Below are 19,551 nucleotides of genomic sequence, written 5' to 3'. Positions count from 1 at the left end.
TCCTAAGGGGGTCCCTGCGCCCCCTCCTCAGCGCGGACCACGCCCCCTCACACAACCACGCCCACTGTGTAACCACGCCCCCTTCCCATGACCACGCCCCCTCGCTCTGGCCCCGCCGGGTGCCTGTGGCGCTGGGGCGGGGCCGGGCGCAGTCGCGCGGAGGGCGGGTGAGGGGAGCGGAGCGGAGCTGAGCGGCGTCGCCGTTGTTGTCGTCCCGGCTGGCAGCGGCTGCAGTATGGCGTTGTCCGTGCCGGTCAACGGGTTGAAGGAGGGTGATAAGGAGCCCGTTATCGAGCTTTTCGTGAAGGTGAGGCCGGAGGGAAAAGGGGTCTCGTCCCGTCCCATCCTGTCCCGTCCGGTCGAGTTTCGGGCGCTGAGCGCGCGCGCGCTCCGACCGTTGGCCGCCCCCTCCCTCCTCCCCCCTTCTCTCCCTCAGCGCCGCTTTCCCGCCCGAGGGGCTCCGAAGTTCCCTCAGCCGCTTGCTCGGGGCCGCTCCTCTCCGGAGGGTTGAGGCGGAGGTGGCCGACGCCCTCCGTGATCACTTTCGTCTCTTCCGTTACTGCCGGAGCCCCTTTGAGCCCCTATACCCGTCCCTCCTCAGAGTCGGTGGGCCCGGGGGTTCGGCGGGAGCGCGGGGTTCTCCTCAGGGCGGCTGCGGGGCTGTGAGCGAGTCCCCGGAGCTCGGTGCGGGGCGGCCGAACACAAAAGGGCCTTTGGGAGGCGGGGAAAGGGAGTGCGGGGAGCCGGGTGTGAGTCAGGGGGTGCGGATGGAGCGGGCGATAACGCCGACCGCAGATAAGTCACTTTTGGAAAGTCTGCCTGCGTTGCCTTTGCTGGAAAATTCTTTCCCGACAGCAAATAGTGTAAAGCAGGAGGGCTGCGGGCATCGGGAATTTGTCCAGTCCGCCGCCAAGACATCATCACCCTTTGGATCCAGCTCTCTGCATTGTGTCCCCGGGGGTGCGCAGGAAGGTAGTAGAATTACGAGTTACTTTTCAAACAACCCCCTGCCTGAAAAGTGTTCTTGCGGCACAAACCGAACCTGTAAATGCATCACCAGTTGTTTTTTTTTTCTTCCGAACTGGAAGAATGAGCGTGTGCTGTACTGCCCTTATCTGGCAGAGATACCGTGTGCTATCTCCACATTTTTTGCATTCACATAGTGCAGTATGATGCAATATTTTGCATCCTTCAGGGCTCTGGCGATGCAGCAGCATCTTCCTTTCACTTCATATCAAAAGTTCAGATCGAATGGTTGTAATTTTTTCGCGCATGTATGTGTGCTAAAACTTTGAGTACTGCTGCAGGAATGAAATATTTTACTTTTTCAGATGGAAATTTCTTTCTTTTTTTCCCCTTGCAGTGGGATAACGATGGAAAGCCTTAATCTGAGATCTTGGGGATGGCTTAGCATAAAAGCCATGATGACTAACGTAACAGTTTCTAGCAGCCTGGGAAGAGTTTTACAAAGAAGTTACTAAATCTAGGTTTTATTTATTAAATTATACTTTTTTTTTCCCCCATGTTGGATTTTGTAATAGTCTCAAGGAGTGGTAATGGGACCCAGGGAAGTTGTTGCAGTGGAGGATTCCAGACCTGATTTTAGTCAGAATATTTAGATTCTCAGTAGAAGCTAGAACTTACCAGTACAGCAATTAAGTTATAGATTACTCTGAATTATTTATAGTCATTCTTCTTTAATATAACATGCCAATTTATCTTCATCTGTCCCAAAGTTTGTTAGCTTAGTTTTCATATTGTTAAAACAAATTAGAGCAGTGATTGATGGCAGAAGGATTTGGGGTCAAGGGGAGTGAGCTTTATATATCTGTTTAAAGTGGTGTCCTGGTTTGGGCCACGCTAAACCATGACAAGTAGATGCATGAGGAGTAGCATGTAAGAAGGTGTGAAATTAGTTGTGAGAAAGATGTATTGATTCTGATTAAATCAGTATTGGACCAGTAAAGATTTGACACTGCAGGAAAGGGGAAAAGCGGGGAAATTCTCTGTCCCTCTTAATTTAAACTTTTTTCTTGGCATGGATTTAAGAAGGCTATATTCAGAATTATCAGGGAGTAATGTCTCCCTCAAGGAAGCCTTTTCCCAGTGTTATGAATGACTCCTGCAAGCAGCATGCTGGCTGCCTTTAGTTGAGGTTAAGGAAGAAGTTATTCTTGTCTGCCTTTGTGATTGTCAGGTAAAAGTTATTTCCCTGTAAAATCCTGCAGAGGAAGAACAGCCCCCACCCCAGCAGACAACTCAAAATAGTTGTTTCATCTGGGTGTTGGCTGCCTGTCCCACACTTTACTGAAGCTGTTAAGTATTATCAGAACAGTGTTTTTGTAGAGCTAACACAAGTCTTGTTTGCCACCTGTCTCCTTACCATGGCGACTTCATAAAATGCAAGCAAAATATTTATAGTTATTTAATAGTAGTGTCTGCCTAGAACACTAGATTATGATTTAGTAATTTGTTTCCCCTGGAGGGGGAATCCCTGAGTGGGAAGCTGGGTGTCTCCTTTTGTCTGCAGTTTTCACTTGGTTATAGGTACAACAGAGAAAGAAGTCTGAAGTTACAGTGTGACTTAGAACAAGGTGTCACAGTGTAGTTGATCACTTCCCAGGCAGTATTTGGGTCTCAGTTTTACCTGTGCACTGTTAGTCAGCAGAGCTCTTGAGATAGAGGTAAAGACTTCTTGACCAAAAAAGAAATCTCTGCCAAACGCCTCCAGCTGAAGGGCGGCAACTGTATGACCTGCACACAAAGGATTGTAGCAGCCAGACTAAGATGAAACAAAGGTATGGATTAAAGCTTGAGAAACAAACCTGTGAAGCAAGAGAAACTGTTTGGCTTCGTGCCCAAAATGTTGGGTTTGAATCTATTAAATTGTGATCAGTAACAGAATAGGATGGGCTCAAGATGGGGTGGAATGCACACAGAGTTGGGTGTTAGTTATGAATAACTACATAGGGCTGTTTGTCAGGAGCAAATTGCTTTGATTTATGCTAGAACACAATCTATCAGTCTGCTATAACTTGTATTTTCACAGTCTGTGATAATATTTGTGCAGTATTAAGATTGTTAGGTAAGCAAATCTTTTACAGTGCTGAATCTGAGGTGAATAATCTGTTTTATTGGTCTCATGTAGTGAGCAGCTTCAGCAGGTTTTTCACTCCAATGCTGGTGGGCTGGATGCAGTCTCTTAAAGTAAATACTTTTGAAGTCTTTCCTCTGAGAGCTGATTAGGAGAAACTAGGCATGTATCTGATTTCATTTAGTTTCCTTATATGTTCACATGTTTAATTGATGAGGGAGGCCCACTTCCATTGTCTAACAGAGTATTTTTATGTGCCCTAGTGGCATTTTAGAGTAGTGAAGAGTGCATGGTAATAAACATGCACGCAGAGACTCGAGTGTTGTGATCTGAATACAACTCATGTAGGCCACTTGTAACAGCTGCAGTTTAGTTGATCATGTGGGGATATTTATTGTAAACAAGAAATGTGGTGAACTGACTTCAGTCAAATAGAACCACTCATCTGTGAAAACCACAGGACAGAGCTTACAAAACTCCATGTGAAGTTTCTTTAAGACAGTGTTCAAAGGACATGGGGCTGGGAGCTGCCCTAAGCTCGGCCCTTGGTGTTCAAGAAGACAGTTGGTGATTGTATTCTTGTTATAGCAAGGTGAAGACACAGAGGATCAACAAGTTTGGTGTTAAAACAAAAAAGCCCAGCAAACTCAACAAGCAAGAAATTATATATCTGCTGGCTTGAGACAGCTTATAGTAGAATGTAGGTAATCATTAAGGAAGGTGCTCTCTTCTTCAACTGTGTAACGTGTGTATACTTGCAAATTAATTAGACCTTGGATTTCTGGCAGCTTTCAAGTAAGATGTCATTGCGAAATTGGGCACCTGTTTTGAAAATCAGATACAGTGTCTGCTGTCTGTTTACCTGTGAGTTCTGCTGTCAGTAGAAAAAAAGCTGTGATTTTACAATTAATAAATACCTCACTCTGAAACACTTCCAATGAATGTCACAGAAGCTTGTCTACAATTTTGTGTATCTGAATTAAACACAAATTTGGCAGGTGAACTGTTTGTCTTCTGGGACCTAGGTCCATTTTGTTCTGTTAAATGTTGAAATGTTGGAGCCTGTTGCAGGAAAGAGATGTGTGCATCTGCAGCTCCAGCAGCAGACTGGCTACAGGCTCAGGGCTGGCTGAGAGGAGCAGTGTGTTGTTTCTGAGTTGCACACATTCAGGTCTGCCTTTGTCTTGCTGTTGCTCCTTGCCTGTGTGTCTCCTTACATAAGCTCTGATGTGTCATCCTGGAGTGATATAGCTGCTCTGTGTTCATTTATGACTATCCCATGATTGTGTTTGTTATCACTGTTTTGATTTTTTTCTTTTTTTTCTTTAGCAACACCAATGTATGTATAAAATCAAAAGGAACATCAGTGTAAGGAAATAACAAGACCAGAGACATGCAGTGTTGCTTCTCAGAGATAGTCTTGTCAGGGGCAAGCTTGTCACTTGATAATCTTATCTAATAAGTCTCCTCCTTACTTACCAGATCATCCTTTGGAGGTTTCCATGTAATAACCTCAGCACCTGAGAACTTCCCTAGTCTGCCTTTGATACACATTTGGTATAGAGAGCAAAATTTCATGGGTGGTTTGTTCCTTGTGAGCAAATCTTGGAGTAGTGTATAGGAACCCATTTTAAATTGAGGTGCCACCACCTAGGAATCTCCTGTGCTTAGTTGTTACACATTGGGCCTTTTCCTTTTCTTGCCAGCAAAAACTACATTCCTTTAAATTCTGCTTGGGAGAGTTCTCATAGCTTGAAACCTCTTTGGCTTCTTGAGTTAAATCTAACTGCTAATTCAGCAACTGCTGCACTTGTTACAATTTGTTTAAAAATGCAGAGGTGGTCTCAAGCATAAATGTTAGGTTTTTGCAGAACATTGGAAAGCAAGCTTAAAAACATCTAGCAATCATTTTCAAAGGGATTACACGGCTGAGTTAGCTTTCCTTCAGTCAGAAATTGCTTCTGAATACACTGCAGCTGTAATCGTTTTATTCACTGGTCTCTGTCCTCCCCTTTCCAGTGATTCACATCTAGACAGCTCGGTTAGATTGTCATGAGATCTTGTGTTTTACTTTGCAATTGAAACATGTCTAACACTCATACACTTTTCCTCCTTTCCCCACAAAGTGGTCTGACAACTGGCTGGGTTCCTGAATTTCAGCTCCTTGCCCTTTGCAGCCAGCTAATCCCTCAGTCCTCTGCAGTGGTGGTTCTGAGTCATCTGTTCCATGGTGCACACAAGTGCTGTATGCCATAGATGCATTCTTTGAGCATAGATAACTGCTACAAAAGAGAAGTCTGTCCTCAGTTTTCCCAGATGGGAACCATCTCAGGCTGGAAAGAGAAGCTTGTGTTTCAGAGCATGAGTTGTGGGACAAATGTGAGGGTGTGAAACATCTTGAAATTCAGGGGTACATCAAGGATCTGAGTGTTGTTCCTGATCCTTATTTATGTCCGTCTGTGATTGTGTGTATGTGCAGTGAAGAATCCACAGGAGCAGCTGAAAGCATATTTTAACACCAGAGTTCTTGTGAAAATCTTTGAAGAGAATTAGAATCCTCTCAGATATCTTGTCTGGACATAAAGATAATTGATTTTTGAGAAATCACGTGCAGATATGAGGGATATTAATGTAAACCTAATTCCACTTCTAGGAAGTGGGTGGGAGGCTCTGATAATCTTTCAGTGGGCAGCACTGTGACAGTATTAACACACTAAGAAGTCAGTAATCATTACCCTCAGAGCCTGAAGTGACTCAGTGCCACTGGCTGGTCTCCCACTGGTTATCCTGTCCTAATCTTGTGGAAGAAAACAGTGAGGAAAGAGAGAGTTCTTTATTTCAAAAGTATTGTTATCTTTTAATGTGCATAGGGGTAGCAGAGAAGTAGTTAGCTCTGTAGCTGAAGTTAAGGATTTTTGAAAGCTGTGTTGTCTCTTTTAAAAAGCTGTTTGGAAGAGTCTAGTTGGGGAATTCATTGAACTTCTTAGCTAAATAGTAATCTACGTACTTTGGAAAATGACTTTTGTACCCCGAGGTTGCAAGTTTGATTTTTAAAAGTGTACATTAGTTAAAAGGGACAAAAAGAGCCCTGGACTGCTGTTATTTTCTCACCAGGGTGAGCATGTTCAGGTTATCAAATGAGACATTTATTGTGATGTGACTAACCTAAGGCCAACACACTTTTATAACAGTGCCTACGTCAACTCCAAGTTCTGGCAGGGCTGGACATACCACTTAGAAATCCACAAGATCTGCTTTTAAGACAAGATAACTGTACTTGGCAGTAATTAGATTTGTTGTCTTTTTTTTTCCCTTTTTTTTTTTTGGTAGATGTTCTCTTTTGCCCTGCAACTGAAAATCACCTGAGAAGTGCAGTTCTATAGAACCTTAACTGGACAGTGTGGGAGAAAGCAAGGTAGTTTTGTTTGCCAGGGTAGTTTATCTAAGACAACAAGCTTTAGTGGTTGGTTGCAAGTTGACTGCCCATGGAAAAATAATTTCCATCTGTAATTGTTATCCCTCTCATTTAATTTTTATCTTCAAAGTTCATTGTAAATAACCCATAACAACTCATGGTCCTAATTAAGATTTCTTCTCTATCTATTTCTTCAAAATGATAGAATTTCATGCTTAAAATAGATGAGAAGAGTTTAAATAAAGCTTTTACTCCATGAGCTTTAAAAGATTTATTTGAATATTTTTTCCTAAAAAAGACACTAATTTTTTTATTTTTTTTTTTTACATTTAGGCAAAACATGCATTGGTGGCACAATCTAAAATTTAGGGCTCTAAATGCTGTGTTTGTTTGTGCTGAAGTGAAAAAAATAAGCTAACCTGCTATTAATTATACATGTCTTTGTGTGCAAGTTCTCTGAGAGTTCAGACTTATTCCTTGTATTGTTGGCTAGACAAAGGGCAAGGAACTGAACACGAGGAAAGGAAATGACTTAGTCCTGTACACTGAATGTCCATATTAGGTATAAACTAAATATAGGAGTGTAATCCAGGAGTGAAGTCATATCTGTATATTTTCATGAGAAGAGCTAATGAGATCAGTCAGTGCTACTGGATCTGCTTCAGAGTTTTTTGGCTCTGTGAAAGCATTACTATTTTAGCTAGAGTTTGGTCTGTGCTTTGGAGAGCTGCTTTTCTTAAATAAAGGAAATAGTTTTATATGTGGTTTTGTCTAAAAATAAAATCAAAGCAAGCATTAAGTATATTTCTGTAGTCTTTCAAAGGGATGTATTAGCCACCCTAGTGAAACATGCTGTCCTGGAGCTTCAGGAGATAAGGCACTATGTCTTGAAGCAGGAGGAGGAAGTTCTGCTCTGCAGCTGAAGGAGGTGGACACCCTCTCCCAAGGGAGGCAGAACACCTTCAGAGAGGAGGTGCCTTTTAGTAACCGGGTTGGGTGTTGCTTGTGTTGGAGCCAGAAGCAGCAGAGAGCAAGCCTTCCTCTGTTGGAAGGAAACCTTTGTGCTCTAGCTGCTGTAAAATAAAAATTCTAGCACCAGTTTCAGTCTAAGACAATTTTTCTTTTGCCAGAGCTTTTGAATAACCTGTCCAAAACCAGGGGTGCAGGTTCAAAACTGCAGCTTTCTTACAGGGACTTTTGGGAATTGGAGCTATTTTTGTTGTTTGTTGGCACATTTCTTCTGTGAATGTTGCTGTTGACATTCTGATTTGAAAGCAGTTGTTGTTTTAGCTGTATTCATTATTTTATTAGAATTTTGAAGCTCCCAGGTGATGGTTTTTGGCTAGACATGAGACTTGTCTGGGTATTTGATGTTGGCTTTCCTGCTTCTGGTAGGGTTCAGTCTAAGTCAGCCTGGCAGCTTGGATGACCTGGGAGCAGTGCACAGGGAGGAGGTTGGAGCAGCTCTTTATTGTTCCTCTCTGCTAATCTGACCATCTCAGTGCTCATCTGAGCTCACTAAATTAGGTTATAAAATACTACAAACAGGGTTCTTTGTTTTTCTGTCCACAGAAAAGATGTGTGCTCAAAGGTTTATTTGAGGAACTCTTTACTTGGTCTTTTGAGCCCCAGTTGCAAGGTTTGCAGTTCTCTCCTATAATTTTTATGGATGCTACATTATCCAGTGAGGAGCTTCTGGGTCTCTTGGGCTGAGGCCAAAGCACACACTGTACTCTGTGAGCAAATTTAATAAGTGTGGGGGGAGAGAATCATCATCATATACAATGTCTGTTCCAAGTTTACATGCTGGGTACCCAAAGGCAAGTTTCAGGCACTAGAAAGGAAACCCTTAGTGTATATTTAATTACCTCCTTGCAGTTTTCTACTAGAATATTGCAAAGATGTGTCAAGCTGTTAGACAGCAGATTTTAATGGGTTTGGCTTTGTTGGTTTTAGCACAGTGTTACCACTGAAACACTTTGCTAAAGTTATTGCTGCTGGAGTAAGAGGGACAGCAGAGGTGAGATGCCAGGCTTCTGCTATTAATGAATAAATTTAATTTTCCTCTGCCAAGTGATCCACAATACTCCCAAGTTGTTGTATCCATACCATTAAGAATATTTCTTCACTGAAGAAAATTGTGATTAGTATTTAATGCAGATTTTTAGTCTTCATCTGATTCTCACAAATGATGAACATGGGATAATTTCATTTCTCCAAAGAACTAGCAATGCTTAATTAATTTCCATTGAACTGTGAAGTTGCTTTAATCCATTGTGGAGATCCCATAGGTTTTTCCAAAAGCTTTATAGTGGGATTTAGGTAGCAATGAATGAGAGCTGCAGGAAAGTGTGCAAGACATGGATGTTAATTATTTTGTTAGGAATAACATCACAGAGCTAGAAATAGCATTATCCTTAAATGGTCACTTGCTCCTACAGCCAAGTGCCAACTCAGTGGTGGCTTATCAGAAAAGCAGTGACTTAAGAGGCTGCTTGGATGGGCTGACAAACATTCCTTGCCCTTGTTTATTAGCCAGATCTCAGGTAAACACAGAGTTCAGTTCATTTCTTAAGCATTTTGAACTTGCAGGAATTTCAGCTGATGTGGCCACTTCATTGATTACAGACTGTGCAAGAGGCAGTGGTGACTTTGGTTGCTTTTTCCCTGGGTGTGGTTGATGTTAATCAGCATATAGAAACTACAGGTTAATCATTTTAGGCTTTTTGCATTTGTATTTCATCCCAGGTGTGATCACTGGCTTTATGCTTTTATTTTCTGTTTTTCCTGTGTTCTTCTAAGAAAACTATCTCCTTTAGGTAGCAGTGATTCCCTAAATTGTTCTGTAGAACTGAAATCAGGGGTGTTGGTGGTTGTGATTTGAGAGTTTAGGGTTAAGTTTAACTAGATAGTGTTCCTAAGCTTTTTAAAGTTCCATTTTAAAGGTCAAATAATGGGGTTACATTAATCAGTGTAGTTCATATAAGGATAAGACTGTGATGTAGGTGCTGTAAGATTAATTTGGTGCTTTCTGAGGTCACCTGTCTTAAATTTGAAAATAAATGTCCTCTCCTTTCCTGAAAGATACCATCTTATTTTTAGGTGGCACGTAATAAGGGATTTGCTTATCTTGTCACATCCTTTATTACAAAAAGTTGCCTCCTGAGTTGAAAAACATTTTAAAAGTATTGGAGAAAGTTTGGGGTTTTTTTGGTTTTTTTTTGGTTAGAGAACAAGGTACAGAGAAAAGGCACAATGCAGTGATGGTGGCCTTGCACTGTGTGATGCTGTGGGGTTGTCTGTGGACAACACACAAGGAACAAAAGTGAATTTGATGTAACAGCTATGAAAGGTGCCAAAGTGCTGACCTCTGAGGTGATGAGAACGATGTTGGATGTTTTATTTAGAATCTTGTTAGCATTGTGGAAGGATTGCAGGAGTTAGCTTCCTTGTCAGACACATTTAGTAGCATGAATAAATCATCTTAATGGTTGCTGCAAGCTTAGTTTGTTCTTGTACTGAATCTTCAGTGGCCTTTTAACATCTGTCTGCAGTAAGGGAGTAATACAGCTTTCAAAATACATTAGACAGCTTTGTTGAGCTGTTCTGTGTTGTGAACAGGACAACAGGACCTGTGCCTTGGCCTGACGCTGTCTTGAGTCTGGCCTTTGCTTCTGTGTCTTTTCAAGAGGTTGACATGGATCTTTAGAGGTGTTACATGTTTTATCTAGTAGGAGAAGGACACCCCACAGAAACAAAAGCTCTCACATGTAAGTTGGGGCATTGACCATCTACTGTCTTAGAGAGGCAAGAGAAAAGGTGATCCAGCAGGCAAAGTGCCTCTTGTATCTTGTCATCCCTCAGATGAAATCTGGTTGGACCAGATTTAGTTTGCATCAGAGTTCAGGGCTTGACTCTAGCTGTTCCCTGACCTGTTCCTCCCTTCAAAACACAAAACCACTCCCTTTCCAAACTAACAAATCTGAAAAACTTTTGTGTCTTGTAGACAACACTTTTTCAGTTCTATGCTCTGTGACTTACTACCTTGTGACTTGTTTTCCTCTTTTGAATGGTACTTCATTAAAATTTGAGACATTAAGACCTTTTAAGATCTGTGGAGTGAATGCTGACACATCACATCCCTGAAGCTCCTCCATCTGCTTCCTGAACAGCAGCACAAAATAATCTGTAGAGTGGCACCATATGGAGGAGGCACTTGATTGGTATTACATCAAATACTGTTATAGCCCTTCCATGGGTGTAATTATTTACATCTTATCTGAAAACACTGCCCAATGAGCAGCATGGAATTCTGTTTATCCACCTTGGCAAGATAAAAGGTCTAAGTAGATGCTGCAAGGATTTAGCTATTATCAGACCATTTTCAGTGTTCATGTGTTGAACATTAAACCTTTCTCTATTCTTTCATCTCGAGGGGTGGGTTTTGAACTGCTGCATGGTTTTCACTTGAATCACTTTGTTAGTTTACCTCAGACCATTTCCTCTCAAAACAGAAATCCACATAGGATTATTATTAATTTATTAATTTCTTTTGAATGATTTACTGTTCATGAAACATGCAAGAATGATTGTTATGAGCTGTTTTGAGGTAATGGGTATGCATCATGCTGCTTTTCTCATGCAGTTTTTCCAGCAGATTTTTTTTTTTCAGTTAGAGATGTTTCAAGATTGGTAAATTCATAGTTTGAAAATACTCTACTAACCCCACCCAGTCTATTTTTGTGACTGTTCATCTTGTTGACTTTGTGGATTGCAGATTTCTTATTCAGCAAGGTAGGGACTTTGGTGGAATAATCAAATAGTTCCAGTAATAATCTTTGGTGGAAGGTGTTTTATGAGATACCTCTCTAAAAATGCATTTTTCCCTCTCCAACCACACTTCATTTTCCCCCACTTCTAGTATGTCAAATCTGGGAAATACTCCCTCGATGGTTTTGAATAAATTAAGAAATGATCTTCTGGTGCTCTTCCCATTTATTTATGTAGGCAGAAACCACACTGCATTATGTTTCTAATCAGTTACACTTTGACTTTATTATTATTTCTGCAGTAATTCAGTTTGGGAAATTTTGTCCTTTTGGTTGTTTGCTGTTTGCAACAATTTGGCAGGCCTTCAGGACTAAAAATTTCTATAATTCTGTTGTCTTTCAGACGTATGCTTATATAATAATGGCTTTGTGTCCTTTTGTTTAGTCCCTTGTCTATTATTTTTGTGTTAGACAGTAAACTCCAGCATTAACTTGGTAAAGTAACTCCATGCAGGTTCTTGGAGCAGCAGTCAAGCTAATTTTATGCAGCTGTAAAGACAAACATTTCACAATTAAAATGAATTTTTTTTTCATCCTTTAGCTTGTTAAGCTGCTTAAAGGGATGTATGATTACTTATACTCTCTGGGTTTTTTGGGAAAAAACAATCTCATTTGAATGAAATCACTGCTTCAGGGGAAGAGAAAGGGAGGAGGTGGCTTCCGCATTGGCTGGATCAGCTAAGCTTAATCTTCCAGACAGGGGGATAAGCAGATTTGTGGTGGTTTTTGGGTTGTGTCGTTTTTGTTTTGGTTTTTTTTTCTTTTCCAAGTAGCTGGCACTCTGACATGAGCTGAGCTGCTTGGCACTGGGAGTTGCTAGTAGGTTTTCTGTGGGCATGGTAAACCAGGTTGTCTTCTCAGTGAACACTGTGATTTGTTTTACTGCCTTTCTCTTTCATTCTTAGTTGAACTTAGTTTCTTAGTTAAGGTTTTTTTTTTTTTTAAAAGTAGCCCAGTTTGTTTTCCATAGACTACTGTGGGTGTGTGCTGTGTTGTATTTATGCCTGACTCTTTCTCTACCTTTTCCAGTTAATGACTTGCTTCCTTTTCAGAAGTTTTTTAGTTACAGTCAGTTTGTGGAGGATAAAACAACTTTGTTCAAGGCAACTGTATATCTTAAGTTTTTAGTTCCTGTGATAAATTCCCTACAGCAGCTGTTAGCTTTTCAGACTGCCTGATGGCATCTGTAGCATGGCAGGAGTTGGCCATGGGTCATGGTCAAGTTAAACACTCTCTTTGGCAGGATGCTTTCCCTGATGGTAAATTAAAACCAGGCTCTTCAGAGCAAGTTCTAAATCAGTATAATCCTTAAGCAAAATACTCACTGACAAGTGAAAAACACCACGTTTCCTTACTGTGTGTGGTGTTGCACTTCTCAGCCTGGTCCTCATCCATAGAAGTGAAAACCTGGCATTCAGTGAGCCATGGATGTCTGATGTTCTGGAGTACGTGTCCTTAAGTGGATAATGTTAGCTTGGTTTGGCAGTGAAAGCTGAAAATTAGTCCTGATTCAGGTTGGCATTATAAAGATTTTTAGCCTGGTTTTAGAAAGAATTAGAAATGAAAACTCAAAGGTTCTTCATATAGAATGATTATAATCTTGTTGAAATAACAAAGAATCCAGGTTGATGTTAGTATGGAGAGGTCAGCATTTAATATTTTCTTTATTTGATACTGCTGAGAATTAGACACTGAAGATACCCTGAAATATTATGGCCTGAATTGAAAGGCAAAGCAATGGTAGATTTTGGCTTTAAGTGTCTTTAAGCAACAATTGATCTACGATGAACCCCCTTGCATGACTAGTCCTGTAAAATTGCAGAATATTCTTGCAATATTGAAAGGTTTACAGTGTACTGCCAGCACAGCTCTATTCCAGTGGAGAGAATCCAAGTCAGAACTGATTCTTGCAGAAACATCTACCAAACTTGTCTCCCTCTGAAAAAAATCCTCCTGTGATTGAAGGGGAATTGTGTTGCCTGGCAGTGGTGATGTTGCTCTCCATGACTGGTCAGGACAGGTCTGTGCTGTAGCTCTCAGTGCATCAAATAAATGAAGGCAGAAAACTGGCTTCTGGGGCAGCAGTTACATAGCAGAATTCCTTGGCTTGTGAGCACTGGAGCCAAAAGTTTCTTGGCATTCCAGCTGCATTCCTTTCCCAGTATGTGCTCAGAATAACTTGGGACTTTTGGAGCTGGAGTGGGACAAACATTTGAATGTAGACACAATTCTCTGCTTGGTTTAGTCGTTGGCTGCAGCTTTGAAAATGCATCAAGTTTTCTTCAAAGCACTGTATGTTACTGGGCTATAATCCTTCCTTCTGATTCAAATAATCCAGAAAGCCTTTCTTGCTTAAACTAAAGCAGATGCTCTTTGTTGGTTGCTCATTTTGAATGTTACCTGTGTGTTGTGAGAGAAGAAAAGTTTTGGTGCCAGTTGGCATTACAGCAGAAATTCATTTTACCTTTCTTGGTCTTCACTGATCACTTTGGTTTCAGTGTTGGTTTTGGCTTAGGGAAATGAACCTTGAGAAAAACCACAGTTCCCTGGATTTGAGGTCAGAAATGCTAATTTAGAGGTGAAGATAGAGAAGTAATCTTGACCAGGTCATGTACTGGCTCCTATAAAACCTATTATTGAGCCAGTTTACTTTTCAGAAGTTTGAACTTTATAACAAGTTTTCAGGCTTTGCCTGTCTAATTTTAGCCCACTAAAACCTCAAATTTTCCAGCTAGCAATACATACTTCATTGTCAGAGCTATCATGAGATGCATGCCATCACTGGGTGCCCTGGACTGGATTACTGTTGCTATGTAATAGACCTTTGTTGTGGTAGGACAAAGACTTATTGATAAATTGCCTATAAAAAGTGGCTTTGGAATATTACTTTATTGTCAGTGAAGTCTCTAAGTCTCTGTGTACTTGGTTATGTCTTGCCATGCAACACCTGCACTAGAATGAAGATTCCCAGTTCTTGGTTGCAGCTGGCTCCCTGTAGCACCACAGGATACTGGGAGATGGCTGCAGTTAATTAGCTGTGCCTTGGAGAAGAAGGAAAAATAAAATAATAAAGCCCCATATTAACATTGGAAAATGCCATCAAAAGGTATGGCTACTCAGATGAGTATGATTAGCTGTCCTTTTGTGACCTCATCTTCACTGGGAAAGATTGTTGTCTGAAATCTTGTTTTGACAGGTTTTATAAGCAGTTGTTAGAGGGTAGGATAAGAGGTTAGTTGACTTCAGAAATGGGCCTGTTTCATTGTGACTGCAGGAAAAAAAATAATTGGTAGATGTGAATATTAAAAAAAAGGATGCAGGAGTCTGTGGATGCTTTAAGTGTATTTAAATATTCTGGGGATGCTCACCTTGGAGAATTATTTAGAGATACCCTCAGGATATCTGCTCCAGCTGAGTCAGCCTGACTTGGGAGAGCAAGATGATCCTGGGTTTGACTGTGAGCTCTTTGGAAGAGTTTGTGATGTGAAGATTTGCAGTGACTGAATCTCTTTTAAAAGATATTTCAGTACTTGTGAGCATATGTAGATGGCCAGTCCTACCTTCTAATTCATACTTCTGTTCTCCTCTGCAGGCTGGCAGTGATGGTGAGAGCATAGGAAACTGTCCTTTTTCTCAGCGACTCTTCATGATCCTTTGGCTGAAGGGAGTGGTGTTTAGTGTCACAACAGTTGACCTGAAGAGGTAAGAAATACCTGGTTGATCTGGCAAGCAGGAGTACACTACTCTTGGTGTAACTCATACTTGTCCAGGGCTTCTAAATCTTGCATGGCTTATTTTCTAAAATTAAAAAGTGTCCTCAGAAATATTAGGGGACAAACTTGACCTGAGGAGTGCAGTCTCTGGTGGTTCCTTTTAAGTATCTATAGCCAAAAAGTCCTGGTCTGACAAATTGTCTTGGATTTGATAAATTATGCTGTTCTGAAAAACTGATAGCTGACACAAAGTCTCTATTGACTGAATACTGAGCCTTTACTAACTTGATATTGAGATTCCACAAGTGCAGACTGCTGGGTGGGTTTTTAGATCAATCCATCTCTGATCAAATCTTCAGTGATCATTGGACAACTGTCACAAATAATGTGCAGCCTACTTACCTCTTTAAAGATTTAAAAATAATATTGCTTGTTCTGCAGTAAGAATAAATAAACTAAGTTAAAATATTTGTCCATGAGGTAAATAGTAGGGAAACAGAAGTGAAATGGGTAGGAATAAAATCCTATTATTGTAGTGTTAGCCAGATACACCACAATGCTGTGTGTCACTTCAATTGCAACTTCTCCATCCTGGTGGCTAAGAAGGGTGAGATGTGAATCCAGAAGTCTTAATTTCCTAAGGTTGGGTGTACATTTATTAGAAGTGGTAATGCTAAATTCAGCAGAGGCCTTGTATTTGTTTTTGGAGTGAAGTAATGTTTTCACAGCACTAATGAAATGTAACGTTAGTCACTGAACTCTCTGGAGAGGGGAGAGACTGCCAGTGCTTTCAAACCTTATTTTCAGAAATAAAGCCAATAGAAATATACACTGTTCTCCAACAAATCAAATGTAAAATGTGTAAGGAAGAAATCACCCTGCTAGGCTTAACCTCTTCTTGCAATTTTTTTTTTTTTGAAGGAGGTAACTTGTTTTGATTTTTAGAACTCACTGAAATTGCTGCTTCAGTGCTGGCAATGAGTGTTAAATATTTCCATCTGTAGTGAGGCTGAGGCAGAACACTCAGAGGAGAGAGAAAGCAGCTTTTGTCAAGCAACTGTGTATTTGTAGCAGCTCAAAGATTTTCTTTGGCCAGTGTTGGAATTTACTGCAAATATAATTGTTGGGGCCAACACACATAAACCAAATATATCTTCCATTCAACCCTGCATGTGGTTTGTGGAAAAACTCAGCAGAACTTGTGCTTGTGTACTGGTTGTAGTTTTGGACTTCCTTTACTTTTAATGGTGGTGTTATTTAACCTACTGCAGTTAGAGGGTGGGGGGTGGTGAGAAGAAGGTTAAAAGCCACATTTTATACTTGGAAACAGTTTTACTGCTGAAGCAGTCTGAGAAATATCATTAAAATGCCAAAGGTTCCTGATGAATTTGCTTTATTTAGGTCCCTCTGGCAACTTTGAGTTAACTGGATGGGGGAATGGGATGTAAAACTAATTTTTCGAATATAAATTGTTTGCAGATGTTTAAAATTGTTCATTCTTACACAAGGGAAGCTTTCTTTCTTTCTTTTTTTTTGGGGGGGGGGGGGGAAGAAGGGGAAAACACCTTAATTTAAAAACTAAATGCAGAGGAATAGGTTAAATGAACCCTGCTTTTTTGTTGTACACAGAATGTATTTTCTGGTAAAAAATAAGAGGCACCACTGAAGCTAATTGAGGTTGGAACAGATGTGGATAAGAGATTCATTTCTTTCAGATTTGAAGTGAAGCTTCATAAATACCAATTTAACATTCTATTTTGTGTGACACAGAGTTTTAGAGTAGTGTAGCTTGCAACATGTCGGGTTCAGCAAGCTGCTCAAGTGGAAATGAAACCAGATACTATTTTTTTTCACCCCTTAGCAGTACTGGAATGATAGGTGCTATACTTTGCCTTAAGACTCCTAATATTGGCACAACAAACTGCTTTTACAGTACAAGTACATTACTCAAACCAATTACCCTCTTCTTTTTGACCCTCTTGGAGACACAAACTTGTTGAGGAGCTGAGTAGTACTGGGTTTAAGCATCTCAATTTGGTTTGCTGGCAAAAAATAAAAGGGAAAATAAAGAGTCCACTTGATGCTGTTGCCTCATAGCATAATTTCTGCACAACAGTAAGGCAGGCTCTGTGTTTGTGAGGCTTAAAAGGTCATGGTTGGGTACAAAAGTTCCCAAGTAAGTAACTTGGGACCCAGGAAAAACTGAGGCTGAGTTGGCTGACTGTGTGCTGGGGTTTTTTTTCCTTTCCGTAATTGCATCGGACATTGCACTGTGCTAACAAAAGAACATTTGGCAGATCTCAGTTCTACTCTGAAGACACAAAAATATGCACATAGGCAAACGAAGTGGGACGGGCTGCCCTTTGAAAGAAACCATGCATTTCTTGCTTCTCTTTAGTCAGACAGAGGCTTTATTCTTCCCCTTTTCAGAAGCAGCATTTGAGCGCTCAGTGATGGAGCAGAGGAGAGTGCTCTGGTAGGAGCAGAGCTGCAGTACAGAAACCATTTTTGGGGCTTGTAACAACATTCACGGCCAGCTTGTGTTGAGCTGAGTTCTGAAATCCAGTTTTAAACGTCTTCATTGTGTGGTTTTACAATTATGTTGACAGACAAAGATTAAAGAAAGAGATTAGGAAATACTAAAGACAACCCAGAGGTGAATGCAACTTCACCAATGTAAAATACTGCTTAGACAGGGTTTGTGTGTTGGTTTGGTTTTGTTGTTGTTGCTGGCATTTTATTTTTTTGTTTAATGTTGCTCTTCAGCCCCTCCATGCAGTACTAGATCACTGAAGAGCCTGTTAGATTTGGGGGCTGGGTTTTGTCAGATCTTCAAGAAATTACTTGAATGCTAATTGCTCTTCTGGTTTGTGGCAAAGCTGTGAAATGTTTATACCTTAATTGTGGTGTTCAAGAGCCTGCCACTTAATTCCCTAGTGCTGGCCAGATATTTCAGTATGTGGTCCTCCTTTCAAATACCTCAGTAAACTTTGGGGTAGGTACTTCCTATCATGGTACATGGACAGTTTAGAGTGTTTGTAAAAGTTTTTTTTGCTTGATTAGATTTTTTTTTTTTAAAGCTGTCCAGTTTTCTCTCTGAAGTAAACTTCACTCTTAATATTTTTAATTGCTTTCTTGTTTGATTAATAAGGGAAGTTGTACTCTTAGCCTTTAAAGGATATTTATGTGTTACTTGTGGTGCTCTAAAGGCTGTGGCTTGTTTGTGGTAAACCAGGGTTTGTTTATGATCAGCTGGCAAGAGCAGCAACCTAGAAGTCAAACCCAGTATTATGTTTGGGCTTTGGCTGTGGGATGTAAATCTCTATTTTCTTTTTCTTGAAAGATACAGGTGGTCTGACTGGAGTGGCAAGAGGGGTTATTAAAATGCTTTGGGATCCTTGAGATGCACTCTGATTCTTTGGAAAACTTTTGGTTAGTTCATTAGACTAGTCTGTTTCTGAAATAAAATCTTCCCTTTGATAGCATTACTGCAGATCCGGTGGTCTTGCCTGTGTTTGTTTTCAAAATAACATTCCTTTTGAGGAATTTTATCTAGCCAACATGTAAAATTGGAAGTGAGCCACAATGATTTCCTGTAATTGTTGTGGGTTACAAAGCTGTATTTAAATGAAGTGTTAAGCTACTTAAAGCATTAACTGATGACAGACTTTAAATCCTAAAAGTAAGAGGGTGAGGGCAACTGTGAGTGAGAAATAACTTCTTAGAAGCTTAGAAATAACTTCTTGGAAAATTGTGTAATTCTTTTATTAAGCAGACTTGTGTCACCTGGCTAACTGGGTGTGTAATCTTAAGTATGAAAATAAGTTTTCTCATTCAGTTTCAGCTGCCATGTTCTCCTATCTGCCACAAGTACTTTTTGGGACTACAGAATGTTGCTTTTTGCCCTGCTTCAAAAGGCTCAGCAGTGGACATGACATTCTGGCAGGGGTTCTCAATTCCTCATTTTGTAAGAAATTGAAAGTTACATTTCCACAGGACAATTTGTGAACTGTGCTTAGTTCAGTCCAAATACAATCCCTACAAACACTGCTTTCTCCTGTTACCCTGGCTGACCATGTTTGTGTGTATTGCTCATCTGCTTTCCCTGTCCAGCCTGCTCAGGAGGCTTTCTTGAACTGTAAACCCAGTTCCTGGATGCCTGGTGCTGGCTCAGAAATGGGACCATGTCCAAATCACAAACCCAGTTCAAGGGTTAGGGTCTGCTTTGGGTTTGTTCAAACAGTAACAAAGGGCCAACTTTATCCTGGCAAACAAACTTTCAGCTGGACCAGGTATTGGGTTTTTTTAAGTGCTGCTCCTGAAGAAGTGCCTGGCAGCATTGTGATTTTCTTTCTGCCTGCACTGAGGTGGTTGCACCAGCAGGGGATTAGCTGGTGCCATGAGGATTGGCTGGGCAAAAATTGGCTGCAGCTTTGATGTTTTGGATTTTCCAGCTTGTCGTGAATCCACATCTAATTGTTGACTTTCACCTTTGCATCT

At 40.7% G+C, this 19,551-nt stretch overlaps 1 protein-coding gene across 3 annotated transcripts in view; it reads left to right on the top strand.

The window, feature by feature from the left end:
• The window catches only part of CLIC4 (chloride intracellular channel 4), a 34,068-nt gene that overhangs the window by 6,258 nt on the left and 8,259 nt on the right, over positions 1–19,551 (top strand). The window contains exons 1-2 of one of the 3 annotated variants that reach the window (XM_008501564.2): positions 147–307; positions 14,931–15,040. In XM_008501564.2, the coding sequence (XP_008499786.1) occupies positions 236–307; positions 14,931–15,040 (182 nt within the window). In that variant the 5' untranslated portion in view covers positions 147–235. Of the gene's footprint in view, positions 1–146; positions 308–874; positions 973–14,930; positions 15,041–19,551 lie in introns of those variants that run through there. The other 2 variants (XM_030464293.1, XM_030464294.1) reach the window with 2 other exon arrangements.

The sequence above is a fragment of the Calypte anna genome, chromosome 23 (genome assembly GCF_003957555.1).
Source record: "Calypte anna isolate BGI_N300 chromosome 23, bCalAnn1_v1.p, whole genome shotgun sequence".
Lineage (NCBI taxonomy): Eukaryota > Metazoa > Chordata > Aves > Apodiformes > Trochilidae > Calypte > Calypte anna.
This window is presented reverse-complemented; position numbering and strand designations above follow the sequence as displayed.